The sequence below is a fragment of the Pristiophorus japonicus genome, chromosome 15 (genome assembly GCF_044704955.1).
Source record: "Pristiophorus japonicus isolate sPriJap1 chromosome 15, sPriJap1.hap1, whole genome shotgun sequence".
Taxonomy (NCBI): domain Eukaryota; kingdom Metazoa; phylum Chordata; class Chondrichthyes; family Pristiophoridae; genus Pristiophorus; species Pristiophorus japonicus.
The window spans coordinates 22,291,403-22,310,043 of NC_091991.1; the positions used below are offsets into that span (position 1 = coordinate 22,291,403).

General features: G+C 45.6%; 1 protein-coding gene across 3 annotated transcripts in view; it reads left to right on the plus strand.

Moving 5' to 3' along the window:
• The window catches only part of ptprb (protein tyrosine phosphatase receptor type b), a 124,732-nt gene that overhangs the window by 77,615 nt on the left and 28,476 nt on the right, over positions 1 to 18,641 (plus strand). For all 3 annotated transcript variants that reach the window (XM_070900207.1, XM_070900208.1, XM_070900209.1), the window contains 3 exons: positions 1,570 to 1,842; positions 7,151 to 7,414; positions 16,490 to 16,756. In XM_070900207.1, coding sequence (XP_070756308.1) covers positions 1,570 to 1,842; positions 7,151 to 7,414; positions 16,490 to 16,756 — 804 coding nt within the window. The remainder of the gene's footprint in view (positions 1 to 1,569; positions 1,843 to 7,150; positions 7,415 to 16,489; positions 16,757 to 18,641) is intronic.

Here is an 18,641-nt window from a genome sequence, read left to right on the forward strand (position 1 = left end):
ACAAGCTGTCACTCTTAGAGCACAAAGGCTTCAATTTCTCTCATCCCCAAATTTATCAGGCCCCAGGGTAAAACACACCCCTGAATACTAGATTGATGTTCAGTGGGGTGCTCGTATCTGATGTCAGTGGTGACCTCCTTTCTCCCCATCGCATCAAGCCAGGTCTCCCGGTCAGGCTAATGACGTCCACTTAAAAAGGCGTCTTCCTTACGGAAAATCCCAAAGCATAATCTGCTGGATGTAAAGCACGGAGGAAAGAGAAGGGTGCCAAATACATGGAAAAGCTAGCAATCAAATCCATCGAACAAATGGGATATCTTGTGAGTTCCAAGCACCTGAAAACTGGGAGACCAGGAGTGGAAAATCTGGTGGGGAACCTTAGCCACCTATTTGCCTGGCTGATTTAATGTTAAGGGAGGCCTTTAAATGAGTGCCCAGCATCCCTGTCCAAACCAGGCGAGAGGCTGTTTAGTGTCAGCTGTGGCTCAGTGGGTAACACGCTTGCCTCTGAGTCAGAAGGTTGTGGGTTTAAGTCCCACTCCACATAAATCTAGGCTGACACTCTAGTGCAGTGCTGAGGGAGTGCTGCATGGTTGGAGGTGCTGTCTTTTGGATGAGATGTTAAACCGGGCCCCGTCTGCTCTCTCAGGTAGACATAAAATATCTCATAGCACTATTTTGAAGAAGAGCAGGGCAGTTATCCACAGTGTCCTAGCCAATATTTATCCCTTAATCGTAACAAAAACAGATTATCTGGACATTATCACATTGCTGATTGTGGGAGCTTGCTGGGTGCAAATTGGCTGCCGCGTTTCCCGCATTACAACAGTGACTACACTCCAAAAGTATTTAATTGGTTGTAAAGCGCTTTGAGATGGTCGAAAAAGGCACTATTTAAATACAGATCTTTCTTTTAAATATGCAAAGTGGGGTCCTCAGCCAGCTGTAGGACGCCATTTGCAACCTCCATGGAGAAATGGGCAGGACATTCAAAGTGCCTGCTGGCCCCAGGTTTTCCAGGCATTGATCGGCCTAATCAGCAGTCCTTTAAAGCTATTGTTGGTCTCTGCTCAGAAAAGGTAAGTTTTTTCTTCTCGTCCCCCTTGCCCCCAGGATCCTCTCCAGCACCCTCCTCACCCCCACCCGCAATAAGCTCTACCTGATAACTGGCTCCATGCAGAAGCCGACCAATTTTCCGTTTCACCAGCCTGGCGAGTTGCAGTGAAGTGGCCCTTTGACATCCACAGCTCACTGGTAAAATTTAGAGGGAGCCTGAATCCGAAAGTGTTTTGGGCCTCCCGACTGTGGCATGTACCACGGACACCCGTTTTAGGCCCAACTTACAAATCTCCCCCATAGTCGTTAATCTTTCATTTGTGGCCTTGTTATTTGAACCCACCGCTACAGTAAATAATTCATTTAAATCAATATTTAGTAAAATGTAGTTGTGGTGTTTCACAGTGAATTATTTTATTATGAGGTAATAATTTACTAATTTCTCAAATATGACTTCCAATTTGATTACTTGCTAAGCCAACTTATTACCTTTTTTTTTAATTGTATTCCTAGTCCCTGCCTCAGTCACAGAAATATCCGTCGAAAACAAGCATACCACCTGTACCTTGGCAGTGTCTTGGCAGCCAGCCACTGGTGTCTCAGAGGGATACACTCTGCAGCTCCTTACTGAGCAAGGAACTCAAATGCTCTCGAATGTGTCTGTGCCAGCTGGTAACAGGGGCCATAAGTTCAATGATCTGACTCCAGGCAAGAAGTACAAAATCCGTGTCTTCACTGTAAGTGGAGGGTTGTACAGCATCGGAACAGTCCGTGAGGGAAGAACAGGTAAAGCAGATGCTTGATGCTGAACGTTATCTCTTTCTTTTTAGGGACAGTGATGTGCAAGTTATAAAGCAGTTTGCATAATGAGCCAGCAAATTAATCCCTGGATTCCTCGGCCCAAATACCTGCCTTTTCTTTTCCTTATAGACGTTTAGCTCGAGTCTTTGACACATCGAGTCCAAACTGAGTGACCTAGAAGACATAACTGGGTCACTGTCTGCAAATAGGCTTGAAAATATTTCCGTCTGCAGCCAATGCATTTTTATGCATTTAGGTGGCATTAAATCAGATTTCATCCTTCAATCATTTGGCTGCGACACATCTTACTGTTCAGAAAAATAGATGAGATGAGGAGGACGTAAACATTCCTAAGCACGTGACGCAGCGGTGAGCTGTGAAAGAAGGCTGCTTCAAAACCAGCTTCCATACAAAAGTCTGCTGTGAATTAAAATGAGCAAAGTTAAGAAAGCTTTCTTGCTCGCATCTGCGTTCCCTATGTGTTGAGTGCAGTCACTGTGCTAGTGAAGGTGTACAAAAGGAAATGAAGGCAATAAACATTTCACACTGGCACAGCTCATTTTTATTATTAGCAGCAGCTAATTGAGTTCATCTTTAGTGCTGAAAGCTGCTTGGCTCACTTTTACTGTGTTTTCAAAAATAATTGCAGAGGTTTAAGTGAGGGTATGTAATGCTTTTGGAGTACAGTTGGAAAGTCACACCTACACGCAGTGCTTTTCACATTTATCAGGCCTGTGAGAAAAAAAATCCACAGGGTTTCTTGAACACTGTCCGTGACAATGTTGGAAAGGGCAAGCAAGCAGCAATTGGCAGCTGCTGGTCTTCACAGATTGGCGTTGTCAGTTCAGACCAGCACTTTAGTCACCTGGAAGAAAACGCAAAGGGCAATTGTCTATAAAGGGAGGGTCAAGTGCAGGCTTCTTTTCTGAAAGTGAACGGCAACTGGAAAGCTCTGAGAAAACTAGCGGGTTTCACATAACTGGGTCAATGCAGAAATTTAATTCAAATCAGTTCAGTTCAATTGCAGCAGGACTAGGTAGGGCATTTCCTATTTACCCAGCCCCTTATCATGTAAGTGTGCAAAGATTATGACCCATATTTTCTTATTACAAAGACAGAATTTCTTAAATCCTTTAAAAATTATGTTATCCTTATAGGCTCAACTTTGACAGCCAAGTAGAGTATTGACTCAGCAATGGCTTTGCCTGACCTGGAAAACCTCTGCAGGAGGCTAAGGCATATTAGCACTTTCTAAGCTATAAATCTATTGGATTCAGTAATCTCTGGGCCATGTGTTCAGTAAAAGCGCTCAAGGCATGAAACATGTTCCAGGAGAATGGCCATCTATAAGATGCGAGGATGAGCTAGACGTCATTCAACAAGGAAGTGGAAAAAGAAAATGAAAATAAACTGGGCTTTAAGCATCAGCCTTGGCTCAGTGGCAGCACTCCTGCCTCTGAGTTAGCTTGTGGGTTCAGGACCCACTTCCGGCATTTGAGCATATAATTTAGGCTGATAATTCAATGCAGCAGTGAGTGGTCTTATCTGTAGACCAGAAAATTATCACCCAAGCATTAAAACCTTGACAACAGAAAGTCGGGACTAAGTTGAAAATATGGTGTAAAATTAAAGGCAAAATGTTACTTTAAAAGCGTGATTTAAAATTTAAAACATGATGCTGAATTGAAAATTTTGGGGCCGAAATTTGGGGCGGATAATTTGAATGATGTGATGGATTACTGCCCGAATCGATGGGGTGGGGAATAGAGAGAAATTGCCCTCATTTCTTTAAAAAAACTCATCGGGGCGGTTTTTGGGGTGGCAGAGGGGCAGAAGTGAGTCGGGTGTGGGGTGGAAGGCGGGCAGTGCCATCAGTGCCGCGCTGACACGTATCAACGTCCCGCCCCTTCACTTAAAGGGGAGGGACACTATGAGGCCTACGTCGAGCCCACTAGCCCACCAGGGAGGGTTTCGGCGGGTCCAGCGGCCCGGTACCCAAAAGGGGGTGCCGGCCTGTCTATTAGTGGCCCGGCCGAACCCGTGGCCGCTATTGTCAAGTCGACTGCAGAGTTAGCTGATAATTAATATAAAATGGCGGCCGTGGTGGTGCACCCTCCCCTTTAAGGGTGCATGCACCGCCCTGCCACTGGCAGCTTCCCGCCAGCAGAAGTTGTTGGGGGCAATATCCCCCGCAGGGCGGAAAGGGGTCGGCGCATGCCCGACAACGGCTCGGAGTGCCGGGCGGGGCGGAAACATGGGCCGCGGTGGAAACCAATTTCCACCACCGGCTCGAGGCCAATTCCGCAGGGGTTGGACCATCTGCCTGCCCTCGATCGGAAAGGCATTACCACCCCATTACCGCCACTGAAGCCAATTTCAGTCCCCTTGAATTATAACTGAAAATCATTTAATAAGGAAGTAACCACCTAAAGTAAAAGTCAATGCTATTGTTCTAATCTAATTCTTAATTAAGAACATAAGAACATAAGAAATAGGAGTAGGCCATACAGCCCCTCGAGCCTGCTCCGCCACTTAATACGATCATGGCTGATCCGATCATGGACTCAGCTCCATGTCCCCGCCCACTCCCCATAACCACTTATTCCCTTATCGGTTAAGAAACTTTCTATCTCTGTCTTAAATTTATTCAATGTCCCAGCTTCCACAGATCTGTGAGGCAGCGAATTCCACAGATTTACAATCTTCTGAGAGAAGAAATTCCTCCTCATCTCAGTTTTAAATGGGAGGCCTCTTATTCTAAGTTTATGCCCCCTAGTTCTAGTCTCCCCTATCAGTGGAAACATCCTCTCAAGCCCCATAATCTTATACGTTTCGATAAGGTCGCTTCTCATTCTTCTGAATTCCAATGATTAGAGGCCCAATCTACTCAACCTTTCATCATAAGTCAACCCCCTCATCTCCGGAATCAATCTAGTGAACCTTCTCTGAACTGCCTCCAAAGCAAGTATATCCTTTTTTAAATATGGAAACCAAAACTGTACACAGTGTTCCATGTGTGGCCTCACCAATACCCTGTATAACTATAGCAAGATTTCCCTGCTTTTATACTCCATCCCCTTTGCAATAAAGGTCAAGATACCGTCCTGATCACTTGCTGTACCTGAATACTAAACTTTTGTGTTTCATGCACAAGTACTCCCAGGTCCTATTGTTCTGCGGCACTTTGCAATCTTTCTCTATTTAAATAATAACTTGCTCTTTAATTTTTTTTCTGCCAAAGTGCATGACCTCACACTTTCTAAAATTATACTTAATCTGCCAAATTTTTGCCCACTCACTTAGCCTGTCTATGTCCTTTTGCAGATTTTTTGTGTCCTCCTCACACATTGCTTTTCCTCCCATCTTTGATTTCTGAATTTATACATTTTGTGATAGAAATTCCACACAGTTCTTAACTTCTTAACTTGAAAATTAATATGTTTTGAAATATATTTACAATAATTTAATGAATTCAACAATGTATTTTTAATAATTAATTCACTTTGACACTGAAAACATTCTGCTGAAATCCCAGAAAAAGCTAATGGCCCGGATTTTGTGGTAAGAATAATGGTGAGGCAATCAGCGCTCACCGTTATTAAAGAGTAAATCGAACAGCAACTTCCAACAACTGCACATGTGCAGTTAAACGTGGAAATCAGGAAGCTGCTGAATGAGTTGCCCTGCTGCTCCAGACGCTTCGCTGTAACAGTATCTCAACGAGAGACTCGACATTCAAATACATGGAAGTTTAGTACTTACCTGATAGGTACTCAGTAAACACACCAGAAAAAGGTGGGGCTTGTCCATTCAAGTGTAGGTGAATTTGTAATGATGTGATAAGTCTTAATTACTGCCAAACAACCTCTCTGGCACTGAAAATGAACTTTTACAAATGTGGAATCTCATTCTTTCAGATTTTAATTATTGTTGGCAATCTAAAAAAATGTTAACATTTAAATAAACTTTTTGTTTACTTTTTCTTTCCGTCGCTTCTCTCTTTCTCTTAATTCCATCTTTCTTTTCCTCTTTTTATTTCATTTTCCATACATGACTTGACATTGAATTAAGTATTCTAACTTGTGCTTCCTGCTACAGACTCTGCGGGGCCGAAATTGCCCTGCAGCCAAACAGGACGCACTTACCATTCTGCAAGTGTTCTGTCTGCCCCAATGCATGGTGCGGACAATCCGGCGAAATTCATGGCTTTTTTTTTCTGGTCGGAGCGGTGTTGCAGTCGTCAGCGGGGCGGAAGTGCGGGTGGGTTGGAGCAGCCACCGTCAGTGGGGCGGAAGTGCGGGTGGGTTGGAGCAGCCATCGTCAGTGGGGCGGAAGTGCGGGCGGGTTGGAGCAGCCATCGCTCCAAGCCACCAGCACCGCACTGATGACGTCAGCGCGACGCGGACGTGCCGTGTCACAACGTTCCCTTCAGTTAAAGGGGACGGCCACTGCGAACTCCGCAGCCACTTTAGTGGCAAACACTGGGCCAACAGGGAGGGTTCCGGCCGGGCCAGCGGCCTGCCACCCAAGAAGGGGTGCCAGGTTTCCTGTTGGCGGCCCGGCCAAACCCGTGGGCATAATTGTCGGCCCGACCTGGCAGTCGGCTGACAATAAAAAATAACATGGAGTCGCCAGCAGTGCGACTTCTCCTTTAAGGGCGGATGCACCGCCCAGCCACAGACAGCTCCCCGCTGGCGAAAGTTGTCAGTGGCGCCGACCGGTGGCCGCTCCGCTGCCGCACGGAAATTCCGCGCAGGGGTCGGTAAGGGGTCGGCGCGTGCCTGAAGCTGCAGGAGAACCGGCGGTGCTGTAACCTGTTCCTGCCGCTTCCGGAACAGGGGCAATTTTGGCCGGGTTGGCCCATCCGTTTGCCCCCGGTCTTGGAGGCAGTAATGGATCTTATGGAGGGGGAAATTTCAGCCCCTGCATGTCTCAGTAAGGATTCTTCAAACTGATTGGCCAAGGAGATATGCAGTTGCTTGTCCTGTTCACACAGGTCCCAGATCCTCTGTAGAGGGTGCCGCGGGATTTCTAATCACTGCAGGTTCCAGTGCAAAAGCCGAAAGTAAGTGTGTAAGTGTAATGCACGCCGTGCATTCTCCTCTGACCACAAAACCTGGGCCATTACGATCAAATCATTCTTAAAATGGACCTTTATTCTGACAAATTCAAGTTCATGTAGAGGGATTCATTATATTATCACAATGCAAGATGGTGTTGGAGATGCATAACTGTTCTCATAAAGTTCTGCATATTTGTGTCTGGTATCTACTCATTATGCGTTCCGGTTCAGTTCCAGCTGCAGTCACAGATCTGATGTTGCAGGAGAACAGCACGGAGACTCTATCCTTCAGCTGGACCAAAGCAGAGGGAGAATGTGACTCCTACGAAATATTCCTCTACAATTCAGACAAGACACTTCATGACAGGAAATCTGGCACCCAGAACCTTGAAAAGTGCTCCTTCCAGAACCTGACGCCAGGCAAAATGTATAAACTTGTGATAGTCACTCACAGCGGGGACTTAACAAACGAATCCTCTGTTTTTGGAAGGACAGGTAAAGCAGCATAATCAGTGGAATCATTTCCGCCAATTCATTTCAATTGTTCATGTTATACCTTTTTCGTTATCACTTTAAAAAGTAAATAATTAGTTTCCTCCCCCAGAACCATCACATACTCCAATAGAATCCCATTCTTTACTGATGGTGTCAACTCATTGCAGAATACGCTTCGTTGGGTGCCAACTATGTGCTGATATCTCGACTCAGATAGTGCGTCTATTTGGCTGTGAGGGGAAGGCTGTTTAACTACAGAGAGCATTGCAGTTGGGCCAAACACAGTCCTCACTCGATATCCACAAACAAGCAATGATCACTCGATAACAATCGAGAGTAGGACCCCTGGCTTATCTTTCACTCCACGAGCTAGGAATGCTGCATTATCAAATGACATTTTCGATTATTAGTGGGGGAAGCTTTCCTTTATGTAACTGCATCCATAAAAAATAGATTTACAATTTTGCTACAAATAGAACACAAAACATCTTCTATCCAATGATTCCTTACACTGAAATGTTTGTCATTATATGCATGAATACAAAGGACCATAAAGTACCTTTACAGGAGCAAATATCCCTTCAAAGAGCAGACTCCAGGCTCCACAGACACTCTGCAATGTTTCAGATATGGAAAGGATTTATTTGACTTCATATTTATAACATTAAGTTTGATCAAAGAGAATAATATTGCTGAAAGTTACCAAATATTTTGGATAAAGGTGCTTAATTTACAGGGTTTGCCATTTTTAAATATGTATGAGATGTGCTAATTTATGTCCCAACTATTTCTGCTATTAGGCCTCTAAGAAGCCTTTTAGAAGTGGTAGAGTGATGAGTTAGATTGTGTTTCTGAACTATCTTTCCCCTTCTCTCCAAACATCATGGGCTAAAAATTCAGTATAGCCCAGTTTGAGGCAGAGACATGCATGGTCACTAACTTTAGCGCCGAACGATGTTTACCATCTCCTACCGGGATATTTGCTTTTCGTGTCCCAAGAGGGGAATGGAACGCTAAGGGAAGCAAGCGTTCCACACCCCTCTCAGGGCACTAACCCTGATTCCTGGGGCGCGGTCGTGGAAGCGCTGCTGATGTTCTGGCGTTAGGAAACCAGCATCTTAGCGCCTAAAGGGAAGGACGGCTGGACCACCCGAAAAGTTAAAGAAAAGCCAAGGCAGCAGTGTCCAGCATCTAGGAGAGATGCACTAATGGAAAAATCATTTAACTGCCCACCTGCTCCCCCTCGGATATATCACCCCCACAGCCTCTCTGTAATACCTGCTTTTCCTGTCGGAAGTAGTCAGGCGCGACGGCAGGCGAAAGCAGTCAGGTTCGCGACAGCGGTGCTACGGGGGTGTTGCACACTCTTGACGTCACCAAGTGGGTGTCACCAATTGTAAATGCATTTTTTATAAATTCATTTACTAAAGGAAATCTTCCCCAACTAGTAACTTATCCTCGGGCGCTAACAGGTAGCACTAAGCAAATTAATCTCGAGCTCTAGTATTTCTTCCCGAGCTGTGCTTCCTTTTTCTTTTTGTCTTTTATTTCCTACGTAAAATGTTTATCCCGCCCTATTTTTTCTCTTTCTCTCTATCACTGTGATGTTCAATTCCTCATTGACAAATTTTTAATTTTAATTCAATCTGGCCTTTTACCAATTTAAAAAAAATTAACTCCTGCTTTTCCCAATTTCTCTGCAATACCTCTTCTCTTGCTTTTCTGCTTCGTAACCTATCAGTTTTTCTTAAACCCACTTGGCAGCCACAACAGCACGCATGGAAAATATATTTTCCTTTCGTGCAGAGGGGTTTTCTTCAAAAGATAGGCAGATTCTAGTTAGCCAAGACTAGCAAGGCCATAGCCATACCTGTCTCAGTGATTCTTATGGACCTGCATAATCATAATCTGTGAAATGAAATAGCTTATCAAGATCAGAATTACTGAAGTTATTAATATCTATAGACACCCTTACCTAACAAAACTCTATTGATCTCCATCTTGAAAATTTCAATTGTCCCAGCATCCACAGTCTTTTGGTGGTGAGAGAGTTCCAGATTTCCACTGACCTTTGTGTGAAAAATTGCTTCCAGATTGATTCTTGAATGGCCTGCCTGTACTTTAAGATTGTGCCCCCTTGTTGCTGGATTCCATCATCAGAGGAAAGAGTTTCTCTGTATCTACCCTATCAAATCCCTTATCATTTTAAACACCTCGCTTAGATCACCTCCTCGAACTTCTAAACTCGAGGGAGTACAAGTCAGGTTTATGCAACGTATCCATATAATTCAACCCTTTAAATTCTGGTACAGGTTGAGCGTCTAAAATCCGGAGTTCCGGAATCTGGACTCCGGGACGATCCGTGGCAGGGTTGTCCAGAATCTGCAAAATGTTCCAGAATCCGGATACCCTGTTAAACCGTTTGCACCGCCAGCAGGGTCCAGTGAAAAGTCAAAAAATGAAATCCAACTACTGTACAGTGACAAAAATTGCAAGAATAAAAACGCCAATCCTACCTGCTCCAGGCCAGGTCTTCACAGACACCGCACCGCTGCTTCTGGGTCCGCAGCAACTCTGCACAGCACACAAGTACCTTCGGCCAGAATCAAACTCTGCACAGCACACAAGTCCCTTCGGCCAGAATCAAACTCTGCACAGCACACAAGCCCCTTCGGCCAGAATCAAACTCTGCACAGCACACAAGTCCCTTCGGCCAGAATCAAACTCTGCACAGCACACAAGTCCCTTCGGCCAGAATCAAACTCTGCACAGCACACAAGTCCCTTCGGCCAGAATCAAACTCTGCACAGCACACAAGCCCCTTCGGCCAGAATCAAACTCTGCACAGCACACAAGTCCCTTCGGCCAGAATCAAACTCTGCACAGCACACAAGTCCCTTCGGCCAGAATCAAACTCTGCACAACACACAAGTCCCTTCGGCCAGAATCAAACTCTGCACAGCACACAAGTCCCTTCGGCCAGAATCAAACTCTGCACAGCACACAAGCCCCTTTGGCCAGAATCAAACTCTGCACAGCACACAAGTCCCCTTCGGCCAGAATCAAACTCTGCACAGCACACAAGTCCCTTCGGCCAGAATCAAACTCTGCACAGCACACAAATCCCTTCGGCCAGAATCAAACTCTGCACAGCACACAAGCCCCTTTGGCCAGAATCAAACTCTGCACAGCACACAAGTCCCTGGCCAGAATCAAGTTCTGTGCAGCACACTGCACCTCCCCAAAGCAGCAACCGCACAATCGGATCACCACGCCCCATGACTCCGAGCGGAGCTGACCCGACCTCACCTGAGCTGACCCGAGCTGACCCGACCAGATTGCGATTTTAAGTTTGCACACCTGTACATGTACCTGTAATAAAAAATACTACCTGCACCTGTACATAACATGCACTTTTAAATTCAGCATTTTTAAAAAAATTTGTGGTATTAAACCTTATATGGCTACCCCAGCTGACCCGCCTACACCCCGTGCTGAGACTCCACCCAAACTGACTCCATCGCTGTGGGGTTTTTCCTGATTTAAAGATCTGCACAGGTAAAGATTGTGACTGTGTTGTCATTGCGAACATGTCAAAAAGGCCAACAGATACCCCAATGGGTTCAGATAAAGGAAAGAGGAGGCATAGTTCACTTTCAATTGCCAAGAAAGTTGAGTTACTTCAGAGATTAGATAGAGGTGCTTCAGTGAGAAGATTGAGTGAGGAGTACGGTGTTGGGCTCTCCACCATCTATGCTATTAGAAAACAGAAAGAACAGCTCATGAAGTTTTATGCGGAAAGTGATGTTCAGAAGGAAATGAGTAAGAAAAAAAGTGTGCATAAACCGATATGTGATGATTTGGATCGAGCAGTGATGGAATAGTGGCGACAGGGGCGAAGTGAAAAGGTTCCTTTGTCTGGCCCAATGGTGGTGCAACGAGCTAAAATATTCCATGTACAAGTGGGGATTGAAACTCCATGCGAGTACTCTTCTGGTTGGCTAGCCAAATTTAAAAGGCATCATGGCATCAGGCAACTGAAATATGTGGTGAGAAAGCCTCAGCACATCATGAGGCAGCTGAAAATTATATTGATGAGTTCACCAAACTAATTGCTGATGAAAACCTTTCACCTGAGAAATGTACAATGCTGACGAGACAGCACTGTTTTGGCGCTAGGTACCCCGAAAGACATTAGCAGCAGCAGAACAACCGCAGTCAGCAGGTATTAAAGACGCCAAGGATAGGCCGACTGTGCTTGCTGCTGCAAATACGGCTGGGACACGTAAGTGTAAGCTTATGGTCATTGGGAGAAGCCAGCGTCCAAGATATTTCACGGGTTTGAGAGTATTGCCAGTGCATTATTATGCCAATCATCATCATAGGCAGTCCCTCGAGTCGAGGATGACTTGCTTCCACATCAAAAAGTTCACAGGTGTTTCAATGAAGGACCTAATATTCCAGATCCCGAACTACGTGTTGAAGGGTGGAAGATGCCTGTGCGTGGATTTTTTAACGTGTGGTGGCTGTTACACATCAGCCACCACACGGGCTTGGTCCAGTGGCAAGGATTACCCAAAATGACTGGAGACCAGCTCTGCCGCACGGACCTAGTGCGCACACATCGCAGTGTGGGCTGGCCCGTGCTGACCCTGGGCCCCTGGCCCCGAACTCACACCTCCCCTGGGCCCTGATCACATCCCTCCACAGTCTCTCGCTGCTCCTTCATTTCCAGCCGAGGATCTGGGATCACTGTTGTACTCCTCCATGGTGATCACTGTCTTCTTCGCGTCCAATTTATCTTCAGCTTTCCAAATGGGGCTCCCTCCAGCACTACTGTTTTATTTCTCTCGAGCTTCTTTGGTCACCTCCAACCCTCTCAGTTATGTAAAGTGCAGCAGTGAGAAATCCGGGAGCTGAAGCTGCGAGTGAGGTTGAGCAGTGAGCGTGTGACGGGCCGGCGGGCGGGGGCTGAGCAGCGCGTGGCCTCTCCACAGCCGCCATTTTCTCCCGACCCACTGACACCAACTAGCCCCTGTTATGCCAATAAGAAAGCATGGGTAACCAGGGTAATCTTTCTGAACTGGTTTGAGAAGAATTTTGTCCCTCAGGCACGTGCTCATTGCACAGAAGCTGGCCTTGAGGGAAACTGCAAAATATACTTGCTGCTAGACAATTGCTCAGCACATCCCGATGCTGAGCTTTTGGCAAAGGATAATGTCCATGGAATCTACTTACCTCCAAATGTTACATCACTGATACAGCCAATGGACCAAGGAATTTTGTTATCGATGAACTGTCTGTACAAAAATGAGTTTATGAGGTGTTTACTTAATGCTGTGAACACGGGCATGGGAATAAAAGCATTCTCAAAAGCTTTCTCTATCAAGGCCACCATATGGGCAGCTGCGGATGCATGGATCTTGGTAACTGCAGACACCTTGGCGTAACATCTGGACATCAACTATGTTTGCTGACGATGGTGCTCCTCAGGACTTTCAAGACTTTTGCGTGTCCAGGGAGAAAACAATGGTTGCTCAACTTTTAGATTATGCAAGAGGGCTGACTTGCGAAGCTGTGCAGGAATTGAATGAGGACGATGGACATAGACTTCGATGCTCCCATTGTGCATGCAGTGACAGATGAAGAAATTATGCAGAGGGTTTTGCATCCAGAAGAAAAGGATGAAAGCAGTGAGGATGGTGATGATGTCTGTGATCAAGTCGCAAAAGTGCCGATTGATAAAGCAATCAATCTTTGCCAAGAATTAATTCACGCCTTAGAGCAACGAAGCTTCATAAGTGAAGAAGAAATACTGCAGGTCTACAGAATTCGGGAAAGATTAGTGAAAGAAAAGCCCAAATTATTTAAACAAACAACAATATAAAATATTTCAAAAGATGTCACAACAGAAGGCCTAAGACCTACAGTGTGTAACTACACCAGCAATTTCCACATTTGATAATCCTATTGCTGGCCCGTCATCAGCCCCGGACATCAGAGCTGAGCCCTCCACCTCAAGCACAACCTCCAGTCAATTGTAACTCTACCTGTTTATTTTTACTCTGTTTAACAAAGAAAAGCCTTCATTTACTGTTTTATATTTTATAACTTAACTGTTTTACAAATAAAAACCTTTATTATATTTCATGCTTTGAGTACATACATTCCTTTTCAAATTTGAAGATGGTAGCAAAAGATACAGTCCGGGAAGCTCACATTAAGTACAGTTACAGAGTACTGCGTTGCAAAAACAAGAGAGGGAGACTTGCCATGCGTTGCGAAGAAGTGAGGACTACAAGGCCTGCGAGGTGAAGAACTATAAGATGACATCCAAAAACTGGAAATATCGCAACCTGGGCCCAAGCATTTCCGGATTCGGGACATGCTTCTGGCGTTCCGAAATTTGGAAATACCCGAACCTGGGCTCAGGCGTTTCCGGACTTTGGACATCAGCAACACGTTCCAAAGTCCGGAAAAACATGAAAACCGGCTCGGCCTCAGTCCTGAGGTTGCTGGATTCGGGACGTTCAGCCTGTATCAATCTGGTGAATCTACCCCCTCCAAGGTCGGTATATCCTTCCTGAGATGCGGTGCCCCAAAGTGAATGCAGCACTCCAGATGGGGTCTGGCCAAGGCTCTGTAAAACTGAAGCATACCTTGTGCACCCTTGGTTTCCAGCCCCCTTGAGATAAAGGCCAACATTCCATTAGCCTTTTTGAATATTTTTGTATCTGTGCACTGGATTTTAGTGATTTACCTGGACATCCAAATCTCATTGCTGTTCCACAGTTGCTGGTCTCTCACCATTAAGAAAATATTTCGATTTGTATTTCTTGGATCCAAAGTGGATTACCTCTTACTTTGAAATCCATCTGCCACAGTTTTTCCCACTTACTTTGTCCCTTTGTAACTTCCTGAGAATCACTTGCATTGGCTTCTCTTCCCACCCCATCGTTACCTCTGGTGTCCCCCAAGGATCTATCCTTGGCCCCCACCTATTTCTCATCTACATGCTGCCCCTTGGTGACATCATCTGAAAACACAATGTCAGGTTCCACATATAAGCTGATGACACCCAGCTCTACCTCTCCACCACTTCTCTCGACCCCTCCAGACTGCTTGTCCAACATCCAGTTCTGGATGAGCAGAAATTTTCTCCAATTGAATATTGGGAAGACCGAAGCCATTGTTTTCGGTCCCCGCCACAATCTCCGTTCCCTAGCCATTGACTCTATCCCTCGCCCCAACTTCTGTCTGAGGCTGAACCAGACTGTTCGTAACCTTGGTGTCATATTTGACCCTGAAATGAGCTTTCGACCACAAATCCATAGCATAACTATGACTGTTCCACCTCTGTAACATCGCCTGTCTCTACCCTGGCCTCAGCTCATCCGCTGCTGGAGCCCTCATCCATGTCTTTGTTACCTCTAGACCTGAATATTCCAACGCACTCCTGGCTGGCCTCCCACATTCTACCCTACGTAAACTAGAGGTGATCCAAAACTCGGCTGCCTGTGTCCTTACTCGCACCAAGTCCTGCTCACCTAAATCATCAACATCATCATAGGAAGTCCCTTGGGATCGAGGAAGACTTGCTTCCACTCTTAGCATGAGTTCTTAGGTGGCTGTACAGTCCAATACGAGAACCACAGTCTCTGTCACAGGTCGGACAGATAGTCGTTGAGGGAAAGGGTGGGCAGGGAGCCTGATTTGCCGCACGCTCCTTCCGCTGCCTGCGCTTGATTTCTGCATGCTCTCGCCGACGATTCTCGAGGAGCTCAGCGCCCTCCCGAATGCACTTCCTCCACTTAGGACTCCCAGATGTCAGTGGGGATGTCACACTTTATCAGGGAGGCTTTGAGGGTGTCCTTGTAACGTTTCCTCTGCCCGCCTTTGGTTCGTTTGCCGTGGACGGGTTCCGAGTAGAGCGCTTGCTTTGGGAGTCTCGTGTTGGGCATGCGAACTATGTGGCCTGCCCAGTGGAGCTGATCGAGTGTGGTCAGTGCTTCAATGCTGGGGTTGTTAGCTTGGATGAGGATGCTGATGTTTGTGCGTCTGTCCTCCCAGGGGATTTGCAAGATCTTGTGGAGACATCGCTGGTGGTATTTCTCCAGTGACTTAAGGTGTCTACTGTACATGGTCCATGTCTCTGAGCCATACATGAGGGCAGGTATTACTACGGCCCTGTAGACTATGAGCTTGGTGACAGTTTTGAGGGACTGATCTTCTTCAAACACTCTTTTCCTCAGGTGGCCGAAGGCTGCACTGGCGCACTGGAGGCGATGCTGGTTCTCATCATCAATGCCTGCTCTTGTTGATAGGAGGCTCCCGAGATAGGGGAAGTGGTCCACGTTGTAAGACAAAGGTCCTACACTTGTCCTCGCCGCACAGCACTGCCCCCCAAACATCAAGATCCACGTGGCCACGTGGCGCTCACCTAAAACCCCTGTGCTCACTGACCCACATTGGCTTCCGGTTAAGCAACGCCTTGATTTCAAAATTCTCAACCTTGTTTTCAAATCCCTCCATGGCCCCGTCCCTCCCTGTCTCTGTAATCTCCTCCAGCCCCACAACCCCCCGAGATGTCTGCGCTCCTCGAATTCTGCCCTCTTAAGCACCCTTGATTGTAATTGCTTAACCATTGGTGGCCGTGCCTTCTGTTGTCTAGCCCCTAAGCTCTGGAACTCCCTGTCTAAACCTCTCCACCTCTCTACCCCTCTTTCCTCCTTCAAGACGCTCCTTAAAACCTACCTCTGTGACCAAGCCCCTGCCCTCATTTCTCCTTATGCGGCTCGGTGTCATTTTTTATTTCATAATACTCCTGTGAAGCGCGTTGGGACATTTCACTACATTAAAGGCACTATATAAATACAAGTTGTTGTTGTTGTTCCTGCTCCCATCTACACAATTTACTGGGCCTCCTAACCCTACTTTACTATCATCTGCAAAATTGGATGTACAACTCTTTATTCCTTCATTCAAGTCATTGATAGATGAGGTAAGACCGTTACAAATCTTTGTTTATGTTCTTTTGCCTTATTAAATCATCCAAATCTAATTTTATCTGTTTAGTTCCAGCTCAGGTTACCCATCTACAGTGGATGAACATTAACCAGACTGACAGTCTGTTGTTCACATGGAGGCCGGCGGTGGGAGAGTTTGATTCCTACAACATATCACTTTATAATCCTAATGGCACTGTGCAAGGCAATAAATTTGGAGAGAAGGACTTGAAGGAATGCTATTTTCAGGACCTGATCCCTGGTAGGATTTATCACATGGTGTTAGTAACACAGAGTGGAGAGTTGAGCAATAAAGCTACTGCAGACGGCAGAACAGGTAAAGACTGATTGATTTTTTCACTTTTAATGTATGGAGAAATTTTAACTATCTGTTAACCAGTGTAACCCTAATAAATGGTAGGTCAGGTGGTGGTGTCATGAATAATAGTCTGTAATTACACTTTACTACATCATTCGAAGGTGCCAAGGAGGTTGTCTATCTATTGGCCTAATCTCTTTTCCATTGGATAATCAGGCAAGGTTTAAAACAGGTGGCTGATTCACTATCGCCCATTTTCTGCCGACGATGAAAGTTAAAATGACCCCCAGTATTTCCATTGTGTATGTACAGTATCAATTGTTATATATGCAGACTGTAGATATAATCTCTGTGTAGTCACTGTATAGTTGCATAAGATGGAGACTTGTTATCTGATGTACTATCAATAAGGTTTACACTGTGTATATGTACTATGCTGGCATCACTAGAGGGTGCAACTGGTGGAGACTGGGGATTCCTGCCCCTGTGGCAGAGGCTGTCCACCAGAGGGCACTGTGGTGGAAGACCTGAGGGTCACCTGCATAGGTGTGCAGGGCCCAGTATAAAAGGCTGCCCACCATGCTTGTGCCTCACTCTGGAGTTACGAATAAAGGACCAAGGTCACTACAGTTTGAGTACAACACATTGCCTCGTGGACTCATTCATAAATGCATTACAGACATAACATCAATATTTATAAATGGGCAGGATGCATTGCAGTCACAGTTCAAAGTTTCAGTAGCATTTTTAAGCAAGAATCTTTATCTCACCTGGAGCGCGAAAGCGCTTGCTAATCTGTAAACTTCCCTCACCAATAGCAATTAACATGTAACTGACCTCAGGACTTCTACAAGCAATAAGACTCTGTGGCCTTAAAAGGACAGACCAGGTTAAGCATAGCTCTAGTTTAGCAACAGAGTTATGTATTTTATGTTACATGGTTTTAACTCTCCTGTCAGTTTAAACTTGGCATCGCCTAATCACTATTTCTCAATGTATCCGGTATTCTTTTTAACTTTGGTAATGTACTACACTGAATTTCTTGGCCCTGTACCTAGATTTCTCAATTTGGGAAAAAAAGATGTGGCTCCTGTGGTAGTAATTAGCAGAGCCACATAGTCCAAGAAGGTCCCAGAGCAATCCTTGGTCTGTCTTGAGTTAGCTGATCTCAGGCTGGTGCAGCAATAGGAGCGCCATAATAAATCTTATTACTCTTGGTTTAGGGAGGGGATAATTGACAAGGTCCTTCCCGTGATTGCTGTTTAGAGTCCCTGACTGAAAGTGAGAGTGGACATTAAGTAAGGACAGAATTGGACTGAGCTGTTGAATAAACTGCCGACGCTCACAGCTCACACGTGGACCATGGGTCCCCACTTGGGTAAAGTACCAGAGAGTTACTGGTATCCATGGAACTGTACCTTAGCGGGAAGTTCAAACTTTCAGGAGAGGAGGAAGAGGGGAAGAGAAGGAAAACTGGCAGAAATAAGGAGGTGCGCTTCTGAAAGGATCAGCAAGTTCTGCCTGTTTTTCCTACCAGCTGGTACAAAGCAGGCTATAATCACAAAGTGATTCATCTACCAATCCACCCAAACCCTGCTGGTGCTTACTCAGCAAGGAGGGTGTCCAATTTATTGCAAGAGCCTTTAAGAAATTCATCAGGATACTGATTTTATTAGCAACCTCAGGATTTGTGACGTACTGCTGCCCACTGTTTACATTGGGGTCAAATTCTTTTCAAAATTTGATTTGAATTGAGTTCCATCACAGTAAGTAGACCTATTTTCAGGACTTTAACATTTTTTCAAAGTCATACAGGAAATGGATCATAATGGGGGCAGGCCTTAGACTGAAAGCCAGGCTGACTGGCTGAAAATGGGTCGGTCGGGACCTCCACTGCTATCAA